The sequence below is a fragment of the Bos indicus genome, chromosome 17 (assembly GCF_029378745.1).
Source record: "Bos indicus isolate NIAB-ARS_2022 breed Sahiwal x Tharparkar chromosome 17, NIAB-ARS_B.indTharparkar_mat_pri_1.0, whole genome shotgun sequence".
NCBI lineage: Eukaryota > Metazoa > Chordata > Mammalia > Artiodactyla > Bovidae > Bos > Bos indicus.
The window spans coordinates 50732083-50746377 of record NC_091776.1 but is presented as its reverse complement, the minus strand read 5'-3'; the positions used below and the strand labels follow the sequence as shown (position 1 = coordinate 50746377).

General features: G+C 53.2%; 1 protein-coding gene across 1 annotated transcript in view; it reads left to right on the top strand.

Moving 5' to 3' along the window:
- Nucleotides 1-4147: 4147 nt before the first annotated feature.
- Nucleotides 4148-14295, top strand: part of TMEM132B (transmembrane protein 132B) — a 381143-nt gene continuing 370995 nt past the window's right edge. The window contains exon 1 of the mRNA XM_070769361.1: nt 4148-4459. Coding sequence (XP_070625462.1) covers nt 4393-4459 — 67 coding nt within the window. The 5' untranslated portion in view covers nt 4148-4392. The remainder of the gene's footprint in view (nt 4460-14295) is intronic.

The following is a 14295-nucleotide window of genomic DNA, read 5'->3' as shown; positions in this document are numbered from 1 at the left end:
ATTTCCCTTGCCTTCAGAACTATTCTTGACACCAGCTGTTTGGTGAACAAGACAGATGCAATGGAAGAGACCAGAAGTCAAGAAGTTTCTTCCTTGAAGGAACATATGATGCTGGCAGTAACCGTTATACAGAAAAGTGGAGAAAGAGGACAGAGAGAGAGAGACGGGGTACTTGAGGTCCTAGGGCCCCAGAAAGTTTGTCAGAAACGGGCCCCCTTCCTTCCATCACTGGTCCATGTATCCTGGAACTGTATTATTCTTGTTTTCCTATATAAGTGAGTTCCACCGCTTTTTTGAGAGACTCCCCTTCCCCACCATTAACTGGGTGGCGCAGACCTGATTGAGTCGATTCTGTTCCCTGGAGAGAATGCCAGCGATGGTTCAGGTAACCTTGAGCATTTATTTGCATTGGAAAACGAAGACAATCCCTCTTGCAAAGAACATTTCAACGAGTGATTCCGGTGGGGGTCGCCGCCAGAGTGTCGGAAGCGTTGGCTGTGCAGAGGACACAGCGGTCTCTTCAAGCCTCTGTGAGTTGGGGGAGGTGGGGAAATCTCTCTGCCTGGTGCCCCCGCCTTTCCCCCTCCCCCGCGTCCTGTCCTCTCCGTGGTTTTTCTTCTGTTGCTCAGGCCAGACCCGCAGAGCCAAGAACAGCCACGAGATGGCAGTGTCGCTCTACGCTTGTAGCCGGACGGGCGCGTGGGTTGAGCAGAACTAGGGGCGGGGAAAGGCGCCAGGGGACCCGCGTAGGGGGTGGCTGCCAGGTGGGTGAGGGCTGGCGGGGCCTGGGGGTAGCCTAACCCGAAGGAGAGGGCTTCCGACTGGTAGTTCCACACTTGCAGAACGTGGGGAAGGGCTGTTCCTGGCCTCAGTTTCCCCATCTGCACAGAGAGAGAGTCTGGACTGTCATTCTTTTGATCCTGCCCCAAGCTCTGAGGCCAGCAGACTGGGCGTAAGATTCTGGGATTTGCTGGGTGGCGGGGAGATGCGGTGGGAGACCTGTGGTCTCCTAGATCATTGTTGCCAGTCCTTCCCGCCTTCCCTGAGGATCTTCAGAATTCAGGTAGACCATTTTTCCTGCTCAGAATAACCCTTGAAAATACCCCGTTAGGTAGAGACTCAGGGGCCTGGTTAATATGCAGAAGTTCTTATCCAGCTGCATCTTTGCTTACGTAAGAGCTCAGAGAGGGTTAGGTGCTGGTCCAAAATCACACAAAAGCCACCATCAGAGCCAGAGCCTTCTTCACAGCCTCTGGTTCCACCAGCAGCAGCATCGATCACGGCTTGGGGGAACCGTGTCTACTTTAGCTCCTGAATAGCAGCACTCAGAACAATACGTGAGGGGAGGGGGGCTACAGAGGGAGTGAGCTGTGTGGGGGTCTTTTTTTGATGGTGTGGTCTGGGAAGGCCTGTCTGAGGAGCTGAAATCTTAAGGGAGAGATCTTCCCGCTGCGGGAAGACCGGGGAAAGAAGTGCCCACAGGAGGAGTTCGCTCGAGTAAAGGCGCGGAGGTTGGAACAAGGGCGTGCCCAGGGACACCTGGAGGCCTGCGCGGCTAGGATGGGCTGGGTGGGAGTGGGGTTAGGGGTGGGACTGGGGTCGTAGAGGTGGGCAAAGGGAGGTGTCTGTGCCCCCAGCCTAGGCTCCGCCCTGGAGAAGCGGGGTGGCTCTGTGGGGTCCGCAGGGATGGTTCAGAGCTGGGGGAGGCAGGCAATCACTGTCTGCCATCATGGACCTCTGGGTCTGACAGCATACAGACCCTTGGCCTGGGGACTCGCTGGACCGGTTTATCCCCTTCCCCTGCACCCCTGCCAGAAAACAGCCTCTTATCTTTGGTCACAGCCCTCCAGCTCTGCTGCCTGGTCAAGATGCCTGGGGCATTTTAGCATAGACAACCCGGGTCACTCCTGTTTTGCGCTCCCTGCGGGGACTTCCCTCTGAGTCCCTTGAGTTTGGGTTGTCCCCTCTTCTGAGCTGGAGAACTCCCCACTGCCATCAACCCACACAGGTCTGGCACACAGTAGGTGCTCAGCTTAGCAAATACTTCTGAATTTGCTGGGGAAAGAGAAGCGGTAGCTGTGCACAGCCCGGCATGGAGGATCCCAATAAAGCCCTGGCAGCTTCTCGGGGATCATCCTCCTGCTCTGGGGAGACAGTCACAGACAGAGGGCTGATGGGCCCTGTGCAAGGCCATCCCAGACCCACAGCGACTGCCCATTGTCCAGCCTGTCGTGTGGCTCTCCTTGCATCCCAGGCTTCCAGCCCAAAGAGATCTCAGCGGGGGCAGGAGTTCCCTGCAAAAGGAGTCTATTAGCTGCATCGGAAGATCCCTTTATGTCTCGCAGTCAACCTGGGCCTGAGACTGGCCACCTGCCCCTGGCTCTTTCCTTCTTTTATCCAAGAAGAGCTGAGTGCTGCCGCTGCTAATGAGCTTGTCTGTACTAATGAAGCAGGTGCCCTGTCCCCCGACATCCCTCCTCGCCAGCTGGGAGGGGCGGAGGATTGTTCTGCTGCTGTGAGCTCTGGGCCCACAGAGGCAAATCAGATACGTAATGATAATGACCATCATGATGGGAATGATAATGTGCATAGCGGATCCCTTTAAATGAGCTCTTACTTCATAGGTCGGGGGCTTTATATACGTTGTCTGGGACACCAGGAGGACGCGGCAGTGGCTTCCATTTCTCAGATGGGAGAGATGGAGGCTGCGGAGGTTGAATGACTCCCTCCAGGGCCGCACAGCTAGAGTGGCAGAGCCAGGATTCTCTGCTTGGTCTCAAGGCCTCTTAAGTCTTCCCCAAATTTGTCTTTGCATCACCCCACCGCCGCCTTATTGACCGTTTCCGAGGAGTTTGACCCACTTTTTCAGGGAAGACCGAGATACTAGAGCCAGGGGCTGGTATGATGGGGGCTGGGGCAAAGACTCCAACGCAGGTGGATTTCCCCCTCGCCCCCTCCCGGCCCCACCCTTTACACTTCCGGCTCTGAAGCAACTTTCAGGGCATCTGAGGACCGCGGGCGGTACCCCCACATGCACCCAGCATGATTCATCCATTTCGTTTCGCCCCCCCTCCACCCCGCAACCCTCACGTCCCAGCCTAGCCTTGTTGCAGTTCCCAAGGAGGGGGCGGAAATCTAGGACTTCCGGAAAATGGGTACTGTGACCCCAGCGGAGGCCCTGCCCCGAGGCTGGAAGAATCCGACCACTCGATCCTCATCCCTGCCTCCGCTACACCCCCGCGCGGTCGCTGTCTGACCCTGCGCGGGGAACTCTTTCCGGGGACCTCTCTGGCCCGCGCCCCCTCCCTCCGCGCGCTCTTAGGGCCTGCGAGAAACGGGCAGGCGAGTCCTCTAGCTCGGGTAAAGAAGGGTCCCCCAAGGGTCCGCGCTTCTCACTAAGCGTGGGTAGCCATCCCTAAGACGCCTTCGATCTCTCTCAGGACCCCTGACCGCACCCAGCCAGCGCGTCCACGCCCCGATACTAGTGCGCTGAAGAAACTCCTCAGGTAGCCCCCGACTCCCGGAGGCCTCCCCTGCCTTCCCCTCCCCCACAGGCACCCCCCCCACCCCACCCCCCCACAAGCTGTGCCAGACCTATCCCAGGACCTCTGGTCTGCGCAGTCCCGCAGTCCCCGTCCCCCGCAGACACCTCCCTCCAGACTCGCTGCCCCGTTCCTAGGACCCTCCCCATCTCTCTGGTCCCGCGACCTTGGGAACTCTCGCCACTACGCCCCGAATGCGCCCGGATCTGTCCGCACTTCGCCCAGTAGGTCATCCCTCCGGCGGTCCCTGTCCCCGCCAACGCCTTGACCACCCCCGCGGGGCTTCCCAGGCCTTCTGCGGCCAGGCGCCCTCCCCCGGAGACGCCGGGGAGTGGCACGTCCCGCCGCCTATCGCCGGGCGGCCGCCTGGTGCCCGGTCTCCCGGCGGCGGGCCCCTCCCCCGGCCTCCCCGGCCCCTCCCTCCTCCCGCCTCGCCTCCCTCCTCCCTGGCTCTCGCGCGCTCGCTCACTCTCTCGCTGGCTCGAGGGGCGGCCGGCAGCTGGCGCGGGCAGAGGCGGCGGTGGTGGCAGCGGCGGCGGCGCGACCGGAATGGGACGGGCGCCGGGGCGCGGGAGTCGCGGCGGCGGCGGGGGCTGCGCAACTCGGGCCAAGTGCGGGGCGGCGGGCCAGGGCGCCGGGCGCTGAGCCCCCGCGGCCCCCTGCTCCCCGGCCGCGCACAGACGAACCCGGGAGAGCGCACTGAGGCGCAGCCAGGGAAGCGCCGCCAGCGTCGGCCGCCTGCGTCTGGGGAAGAGCGGCGCCCTGGGAGCTAGCCATGCCCGGCGCCCCAGCGTAGCCGCGGGGGCCGCTCCCGGGAGCCGCGGGCCGGGCCCACCGCGCGCCGAGGACCATGCCGCCCCCGGTCCGGGCGCCGCCGCTCGGGCTTCTGCTGGCGTTGATGGCCCTCCGGTGCCCAGGTAACGCGTTCCCAGTCCCCATCCCCGACCCCGGCCGCAGCGCACAAAGTTGGCTCCCGCACGGGGCAGCCACCTCTTTCTCAAGTCCCCGGCAGCTTGCGTCTCCCGAACTTGGACAGATCTAAGGAGACTCTGGGAACCCAGGGGTCCCCAGCACGTACCCCTTTGCCCAGCGCGAGAGCTTGCCCGCCTTCCTCCCCAAACCCCCAGCTTTCCTGCGTATCCTTTCAGCGCGCAAGAGGCAACTGACCGGGTGCGCTCAGCCTCACAAGGCGGGTGGGGGCGCGCCTCCAGGAATCGAATCGCCTCTTTGCCTTGCCTTGGGGCAATATCCCCTCCAGGACCCAGTTCCCGTGACGATTTTGCTGTGGCAGAGTCGGTGGGCCCCTTCTCTCCATTTCCTGATGCCCGCGGACGCACCGCCGGCTCCCCCAGGACACCTGCGGGGCCCCACCTTGAGGTCGCCTCGGTCGGAGCTGTCTGGCTGGTGCGCAGTCCCTCCCCAAGCCCCGCGGTACCCTCCTGCTTTTACATCCCCGCCGAAGGTGCCCCTTCCCCAGGTGATCTTCCCTTGGCTACGGCGCAGCCCGCTGTTAGCCCCCTGGAAACGCGGGCTGCCCCAGCGCCCTGACCCCAAGGCGGACAGGCAGTTCCGGGCGCGCAGAGGCGCCTGGAACGTGGTGATGCCTAGAGCCATTGCTTGGGTACCATGGAGCCGGGCTCCCCGCTGGCTTCGGCGCAGCTGTTGCCAAAACCTAGCGTGTGGGGAAAGGCAGTATAGTCAGGTATTTTGGGTCACCGCTGGAGTTTGAAAAGCTTTCTACCACCTTGGTGTGGTTACACGTTGGTTCCCGAGGACGCTTATCCTAAAATGCCAGTTCCTCCCCTCCTCCCACCCCAGGCAGCGAAGAATATCGTAAAGGCTTGAGGAACGGGGAACAGTCACCAACAGCATTCATATACATTTGGAGAGCTCGGTTCTCCAAACCTTTTAACATCAGGATCCGTGATTTGGGAGCAGGTAGCTTTTGCTTGAGACAATTTCTTCTCATCTTGTTGATAAACAAACCACACAGCCATCCAGAACGCAGCAGAAAAATACAAGTGTAACTTTTCAGCTTCAACTGTCTTGGAGGGTTGCAGTCAGGAGCCAACGTTGTTTGCCAACTTAATGTGTGATGTATTTGCATGGAAAAAGTAAATATTGTCTTGCTTTGAGATGCCTTTAAGTGACCGAAAATGTTAAATAAAACCTTCCACTCGGAGAAAGCCTTCTGTCAGAGATGTCCATCGGAGTTCAGCTTTGGCTCGATTTAGAGAGCGGTGTTGGGCTTAACTGTGGATGAATCTTCAATCTGCTTGGCTAATAAGCAGCTCTGATCTGTGTTCAGCTCTCCGTGGTCCTCTGTGGTACCAAAGAGAGGCTGTTTGCGGGGCTGAGGCTGTTTCCTCTTAGCCGAAGCCCTGGAGCCTGTTCTCCAAAGTGCACAGTCCCCTTGGACTTGAAAATTGCAGTTTTTGTCTCGATTTTGTTTCTGAACAGGGTGGAGGGGTGGGGGTGGTCAGAGTTTGCCTGGATGTGCTGCTAAGTGAAGATGAGAAATCTCCCAGAGAGGCTGCCTGCCTAATGCTTTGGAAGGGAACATGGTGAACCCTGGCTTCCCCCTCCACTAGCAACAGAAGAGCTGGTGCCTGTCTCTGGGGGGCCCCGTCCTGGCTGGGAAGGTATACCATCCCTGAAACCTGGTGCTGGCCCGGGTTCCGAGTCTGCCCCCAGGTCTCAGCTGGGCAGCTCATTCTGACAGGTGCTGCTACGGCAGAAACCCCACTGCTGCCACCAGGTCCTTGCAAGCACATATAAGCCTTTCTCTGATCCCCACCAGGGACATAAAGAGACAACAGTTGATAACTCTACATTTAGCACCAGTTAGGAGAGCTGGAAGGAAAAATAAAAAAAAAGAAACAAGGCTGAAATTCCTGAAAGATACTTAGCTGCCTATCGTTGGTTGAAAGGTTCGGAGGAATTAGCTAGAGCATCCTTCAGGGCTGATTGGATTTTCTGGTTAATTTCTGGCGTGGTTTCCCAACCCATTTGACTGAGGCTCCAGGAGAGGGGCTGGAAGAGTTCAGAGGCGAGGAAGGACACACTCTCTTCCCCCATCACAAACGGGCTGTCTGCTTTATGCCCCCCTCCCCCCTCCTGCGTGGGTCGCTGCCATGGTAAAGAGTGTGGTGGGTGTACTTCTTTGAGCCTTGCAAGCGCTTAAACATATGGGACTGTACTTGGTAAGAGTCAGCACAAGTCCCCCGGCTTAGCGACTAGGGGGCCCCCATTATTCAAGCCACTTTTGTGCACGCTATGGCTTTGCAAATTAGCGGCGCTGTTCCAGTGCCTGCTGGGGAAAATGGACGTGCCTTGCTCCATTGACCCATTGTGCTTGGGGTCTAATAAAATCAGGGTGGGTGGGGAACCCCCGACAGAGGGTCCTTGTGAGTGGCAGAGCCTGCTAGTCTGATGGGAGGGTGGGTGGGGGAGACTTTGGCTTCAAGGCAGAGATGCTCTTAGCCGTGCCTGGCACCTTGGCGTGGCATGTGGTATATTTCTTTCTCTTTACAATAGTGATTTTTGGGGGGGGGTTGCCTGTGTGTGGTGTTGCTCTTTGGAGAGGTGGCCTTGGGGATGACGGCGAGTGGTATGCCAGTGCTGTCGCGCCCCCCACCCCCTCCAGTGATTTAATGGCTGTACCGTGGAGGTTCCCAGAGTAAATCATTTCATTCTGCCTTCCTTACCCCCGCCTGCCACCGGATGCAGGGAACTTGGGAGGCATGAGGCTTCTGCATGAGCTGCGATGCTTGAAGCCAACAATGAGGGAAGTGGTTGCCATGGTCCAAAGGAGCACAAGAAACCCCTCGTTTGTTGACGTGAAATCTGAGAGGGTGGTCTCTGGGCCTGTAGAGCTCTTGCAGGGGCCTTGTGCCTGGATGTAAGCGCACTCTCCCCCACCCCCCATTGTGTGTGGCTGTGCACCTCCTTTTTTTTCTCCTGGCTCTAAAATTGAATGGGGATGGAGAGAGTGCATTTCCCTTTGAAGCTATGGGATTCAGCAGATGAATCACCTCCCATCACCATAGGGAGATGGAAGCACCCTGGCACCTGAGGCAGCAACATGGGGTGGTAGTGGTCCCACCAAGTCTTTCCAGAGTAAATGGTTGGACTTGGAGAGCAAGAAGTGTTCTGGAGCATCTCCTCCAACAACCCTCTCTGCAAATGGCAAAGGAGACTCAGGCATTGAAAGTGACTTGCTCAGGGTCACACAGTGAATTGGTGACAGATCGGGGCTCATGCCTCCTGTAATTTCTCTCTCTCTTTTTTTTAAACTCCTCGCCCAGGACTTTTCCACCCTACACAGAGGAGCCTTTCTGGTCAAGGAGTTCTACTTTCTGGTCCTTCAGAGGACTGTGACTCCATTTAAGGAGCCCAAGGTCATGAAAATGACAGCTGCTGGGGGTGGCCAAAATAGCAAATGTCAACTCAAAAGGCAGGTAGCAAATCATCACAGTGACAATGGTGATGGTGGTGGTGGTGGTGGTGATGTTGGTGATGATGATGGTAATGGTGGTGGGATGATGGGATGATGGTGATGGGATCATGATGACGGTGATGGTGATAATGGTGATGGGATGATGATGGTGGTGGTGATGGTGATGTTGGTGATGATGGTGATGATGACAGTGATGGTGATGATGGTGATGGGATGATGATGGTGGTGGTGATGGTGATGTTGGTGATGATAGTGATGGTGATGATGGTGATGGGATGATGGTGGTAGTGATGATGGTGATGGGATGATGATGGTGGTGGTGATGGTGATGTTGGTGATGATAGTGATGGTGATGATGGTGATGGGATGATGGTGATGATGTTGGTGATGATGGTGGTAATGGTGGTGGGATGATGGGATGATGACGGTGATGATAATGATGGTGATGGGATGATAATGATGGTGATGATGACTGTGATGGTGATGATGTTGGTGGTGATGTGATAATGGTGATGGTGATTGGTGATGATGGTAATGGTAATGATGATGGTGATGGTGATGGTAATGATGATGATGGTGATGGAATGATGTTGGTGATGATGACAGTGATGGCAATGATGGTGATGGGATGATAATGATGGTAGTGATGATGGTGATGATGGTGATGGGACGGTGATGGTGGTGATGGAGATGATGACGTTGGTGATGATGGTGATGATGACAGTGATGGCGATGGTGATGGGATGATAATGATGGTAATGATGATGGTGATGGTGATGATGGTGATGGCATGGTGATGGTGGTGATGGAGATGATGACATTGGTGATGATGGTGATGATGACAGTGATGGCGATGGTGATGGGATGATAATGATGGTAATGATGATGGTGATGGTGATGATGGTGATGGCATGGTGATGGTGGTGATGGAGATGATGACGTTGGTGATGATGGTGATGATGACAGTGATGGCAATGATGGTGATGGGATGATAATGATGGTAGTGATGATGGTGATGATGGTGATGGGATGGTGATGGTGGTGATGGAGATGATGACGTTGGTGATGATGGTGATGATGACAGTGATGGCGATGGTGATGGGATGATAATGATGGTAATGATGATGGTGATGGTGATGATGGTGATGGCATGGTGATGGTGGTGATGGAGATGATGACATTGGTAATGATGGTGATGATGACGTTGGTGATGATGGTGATGATGACAGTGATGGTGATGATGGTGATGGGATGATAATGATGGTAATGATGATGGTCATGGTGATGATGGGATGGTGATGGTGGTGATGGAGACGATGACATTGGTGATGATGGTGATGATGACAGTGATGGTGATGATGGTGATGGGATGATAATGATGGTGATGATGACGGTGATGGTGCTGATGTTGGTGATGACGGTGATGATGGTGATGGGATGGTAATGATGGTAATGATGGTCATGGTGATGATGGTGATGGCATGGTGATGGTGGTTATGGAGATGATGACATTGGTGATGATGGTGATGATGACCGTGATGGTGATGATGGTGATGGGATGAAAATGATGGTAATGGTGATGGTCATGGTGATGATGGTGATGGCATAGTGATGGTGGTGATGGAGATGATGACATTGGTGATGATGGTGATGATGACAGTGATGGCGATGATGGTGATGGGATGAAAATGATGGTAATGGTGATGGTCATGGTGATGATGGTGATGGCATGGTGATGGTGGTGATGGAGATGATGACATTGGTGATGATGGTGATGATGACAGTGATGGTGATGATGGTGATGGGATGATAATGATGGTGATGATGATGGTGATGGTGATGATGTTGGTGATAACGGTGATGGTGATTGGTGATGATGGTAATAGTAATGATGGTGGTGATGGAATGATGGGGTGATGATGGATTCACATGCTTCTGAAGTTGCTCCCTGTGTTGCAGGGACCATCTCAGACTTTTCCATATCTAAACAGGGTGAAGTACTGTAATACAGGGTAAATGAACACCCTCATTATTCATAGTTTACAGATGAGGATATATTGAGGTCCAGAGATGCCAAGTAACTTGCCTGAGGTCACACAGGGTCAGGATTCCAGCCCAGGCACTGGTTTGTGCTTTATCCACCTCCTCACACAGCCGGATTTGCCTCCACAACCTTGCACGGAACTGTATGGACAAACTCGACCCACATTCCAAGGTGGTGGGTGGTTATTTCACTTTTTTTCTGCTCTATCTCTGCAACAAATACACCTATTAATTCAAGCTAAGGTTTCCAGCCATAGAAATCAAACAGATTGGCATCAGCTCTGCAGGCAACTAGGAATCCTTTGAGTTCTGTGCCCTCAAGGGATTAGACAGTTACATTAAAGGGTGAGACTTTGGCAGACAGACACCCCCCACCTCTCCATTTTGTCTCCTGCCCTGGTTCTTCTAGTTCAGTGTAGCTGAGAATCAGAAACACTGCAACTAGCCCCGATCTACACTTACCGTGCATCCTAAGCCCTCTGCTGATTTTACTTCATCGAGTCCTCAGTGGCCCCCACGGGCTCAGGACTTGTGCTTGCCCACTTTACAGATGAGGAAATGAGGCCCAGAGAGGTGCCTTGACCTGTCAAGGTCACACAGCCACAAAAGGATGGGCCAAGGATGTGAAAGCTCAGTGTATCTGCCTCAGAGTCAGCGCTCTTAGCCACTACCTTCTCTGTGTTTGCAAACACTGAGTTTTGTGGGCAACTTATTGGATTTTGAGACTAATTTGGGCCCAGGGGATTCAGGGATGTGTTTTGAGTTGGAAACAGAGCTCAGTCTTTTTTGAGAAACCCATTTTTGGGGAATTCTGGTGCCTTTAAAGACAGCTCCCTTGCTTAGGAGCCGAGAGGGGTACATTGGCAAGGCAGGGTGTGGCACTTTTTTTCAGTCCCAAATACTGTTTTGAAAATACTTGATATTTTCTAGCATTTCTAGAATGTTTATTTTAAAACTGTTGTTGTTCAGTTGCTCAGTTGTGTCCAACTCTTTGTGACCCCGTGAACAGTAGCCCTCTGGGTTTCCCTGTCCTTCATCATCTCCCAGAGCTTGCCCAAACTCATGTCCATTGAGTCGGTGATGCTATCCACACATCTCATCCTCTGTCATTCCCTTCTCCTTCTAAACTCCTTTTTAAAGTAGTTTTGCACCTTATAATTTAACAGTACTTATTTTATTAAAACTAAAAATATTTTACTGAGGTATAGTTGATTTACAGTGCTGTGTTTTAGGCGTACAGCACAGTGATTTAGTTATACATATATATTCTTTTTCAGATTCTTCCCCTTATAGGTTATTAAAAAAATATTGTTCCCTGTGCTATACAAGAACCTGTAGGTCCTTGTTGGTTATCTATTTTATATATAGTAGTATGCATATATTAATTTCATACTCTTAATTTATCCTTCATCCCTTCCCCTTTGGTAACCATAAAGTTTGTTTTCTAAGTCTATAGGTCTATTTCTGTTTTGTAAATTAGTTCATTTCCATCATCTTTTTAGATTCCACAAGTAAGCTATATTATGTGATTTCTGTGTTTCTCTATCCGGATTACTCCACTTAGTATGACCATCTCTAGGTGCATCCAGGACTTGGTGTTTTGGTAAATTGAGCCCGTGTGGAAGGCTTCAGGCTGCCTTTGGGCCATGTCTGGCCTGTGGGCATCTCTTCTTAGTTGCCAACATAAAAAGTGGGAGATGTCAGTATCTCCATCCAGGTTTCTGGCTTCTTTCAAGAAATTGGGAGATCTGAATGTAGCCCCTTCTAGCCCCCTGACCTCTCCAAGACTCAGTTTCCCCATCTGTAGAATAAGCCCTGTCTTGGTCCATCCTGGCTGTGATAACAAAGTACCACTCCCTGGGTGGGTTATAAACAACAGATATTTATTTATAATTCTTGACAGTTCTGGAGGTTGGGAAGTCCAAGGTTATGACACCAGCATAATTACAGTCTGATGAGCACCCTCTTCCTGGTTCATAGATGCCCGTCTTCTCACTGTATCTTCACTTGGTAGAAGGGGCGAGGGAGCTCTCTGAGGTCTCTCTCTTTTAAAAATATATGATTTTTTTTTTTTTTTTTTTTTGCTGCATTGGGTCTTAGTTGCAGTACATGGGCTCTTTGTTGCCGTGTGCAGGGTTCTCCTGTTGTGGAGCATGGGCTCCACAGTCCATGAACTCAGTAGTCGTGGCATGCTGGCTTTCCAATTGTGGCGCTAAGACTTGGTTGCCCCATGGCATATGGGATCTTAGTTCCCCAACCAGGGATCGAACCCCTATCCCCTGCATTGTAATGTGGATTCTTAACCCCTGGACCACTAGGAAAGTCCCTGGGGTCTCTTGTAAAGGCACTAATCCCATCATGAGACTCCATCCTCATGACCTCATTCACCAAAGGCTCCCTTCCTACCGCTAGGAAAGTCCCTGGGGTCTCTTGTAAAGGCACTAATCCCATCATGAGACTCCATCCTCATGACCTCATTCACCAAAGGCTCCCTTCCTACCGTCATCACATTGGGGGTTGCATTTCCACATATGAAGTCTGGAGGGACACAAGCGTTCAGACTACAGCGGGCCTTGAACTCTCCTGCTGATCTTGGTACAAGGTTGGGAGACACTAACAGGGAGACTGATGGAGGGGTGTCCTTCAGGGGTGGGGGGAAGAGAGGCAGGAAGGGAGGGACTGATGGGCTCTTTGCTGCAACAGTCAAACCTGCGAAGAGAAAGGCTGCCTACCAAGTGGTTTCTCACTCCATGATTTCTCTGGATTCTTGGGCCTCCCTCCAGGGTTCAGGTGTATTCCCGGATGGGGAAGGGGCACCGAGACTCAGAGGAACTCAGAGACTCACTGAGGACCCCACAGCCTGTGAGTGGCAGGGTGGGGTCTCCTCCCCAAAGTGCCTGACTCCTGTCTCCCCTCTCCGTAAGGTACCTCCATGGCTTGGAGTTTTGCCTCAGTTTCCCCACCTTCAGGCTTAGGTGCCTGTGACCTCGGGGGCTTACATTCTAGGGCAGGTGTGGTGTGACTGAGCAAGGGACAAGAAGCCAGCAAATCCATAACCAGGAACGTCTCGGACGGTAATTTATGCTCCTTGTATTCAGTACAAAGCAATGCAATGTGGAGAGTATGGGTGGTCCAGGAAGACTTCTTGGAGAAGGTGGCATTTTTCTTATCTGAGACATAACGGACCGGAATGAGCCAACCTGGAGAATGGTGACAGAGGCAGGAGGAATTCGACTCTCTGAAAGGTTCTTTGTGCGGTGCCTGGCCCGCATCAAGTGACCAAGAAGGTCATTGACCACTTGAGCTCAATCATTCATTCAACAGACATTAATCGGTGCTCAGCACTGGGGACACAGCAGGGAGCAGAAAAGACACCCCCAGCCCCACTCTGAGAAGCCATCATTCAGGCAGAGTAAGACGATAATAAACAATGGACAGATACATAATTTAATGTCAGGTGGTGATAGCCCCACTGAGAGAAATAAAGCAGGGCCTCTCGTCACTTTTATTCTCCATCCAGGTGTGTGTTTGGCATCTTCCCGGCAACTCAGGGCAGGAGGGACCCCTGATGCTCACTCTCTGCCAAGGGAAAATGGGAAAGAAGCCCAGGTTCTTTGGAGTTGAATTCTGTCATCTTCTCTTGCTCAGCCTGCCTTGGGGCCACAGTTGGGTTGCACTGAACTCCCCTCCCTCACACCTGACTCCTGAACTGATCAATTCCCTCTCCTTATGTTTCGGCCCCAAAATAGTTACATTAAAAAAAAAAATCAATAGAGTCCAAGTGGATTGCTGTATTTTATTACTGAAGGTGATGGAGACTCTAGAATTGCCCAGCGCTTCTGAGCCCTGGCTGTTTTGCGGTGTTAACCTAAATTAATCTGTTGGGGGACCTCACTCATCATGGCTGTGCTTCAGAGCCCAGGATTCAGTGCCTAGGAAGGGTGACTCAGAAAATACCGCATCTCTAATGTCTGCCTGTGCTTGGAATGCCTCCCACCAGGGCTCTTAATGCACTGGAGCAAATGGACACATAAAAATACTGCTGTGGCTGCAGCCTTAAGCTTGCGGGGCTCACTCTGTGTGGCTGGCGGAGGGTCCTGGCTTTCTTTCTAGAACTCTGGAGTGGTGGAGGGGCCCTGCCTGTTCTCCAGGCTCTCGGAACCCGTGGCTCCCTTTGCCTGTTTCTCTCTGTGCTGTGCACTGTGGATGGATTTATATCTTTGGTTTGCTATGTTTCTCTCTGTAACTGTG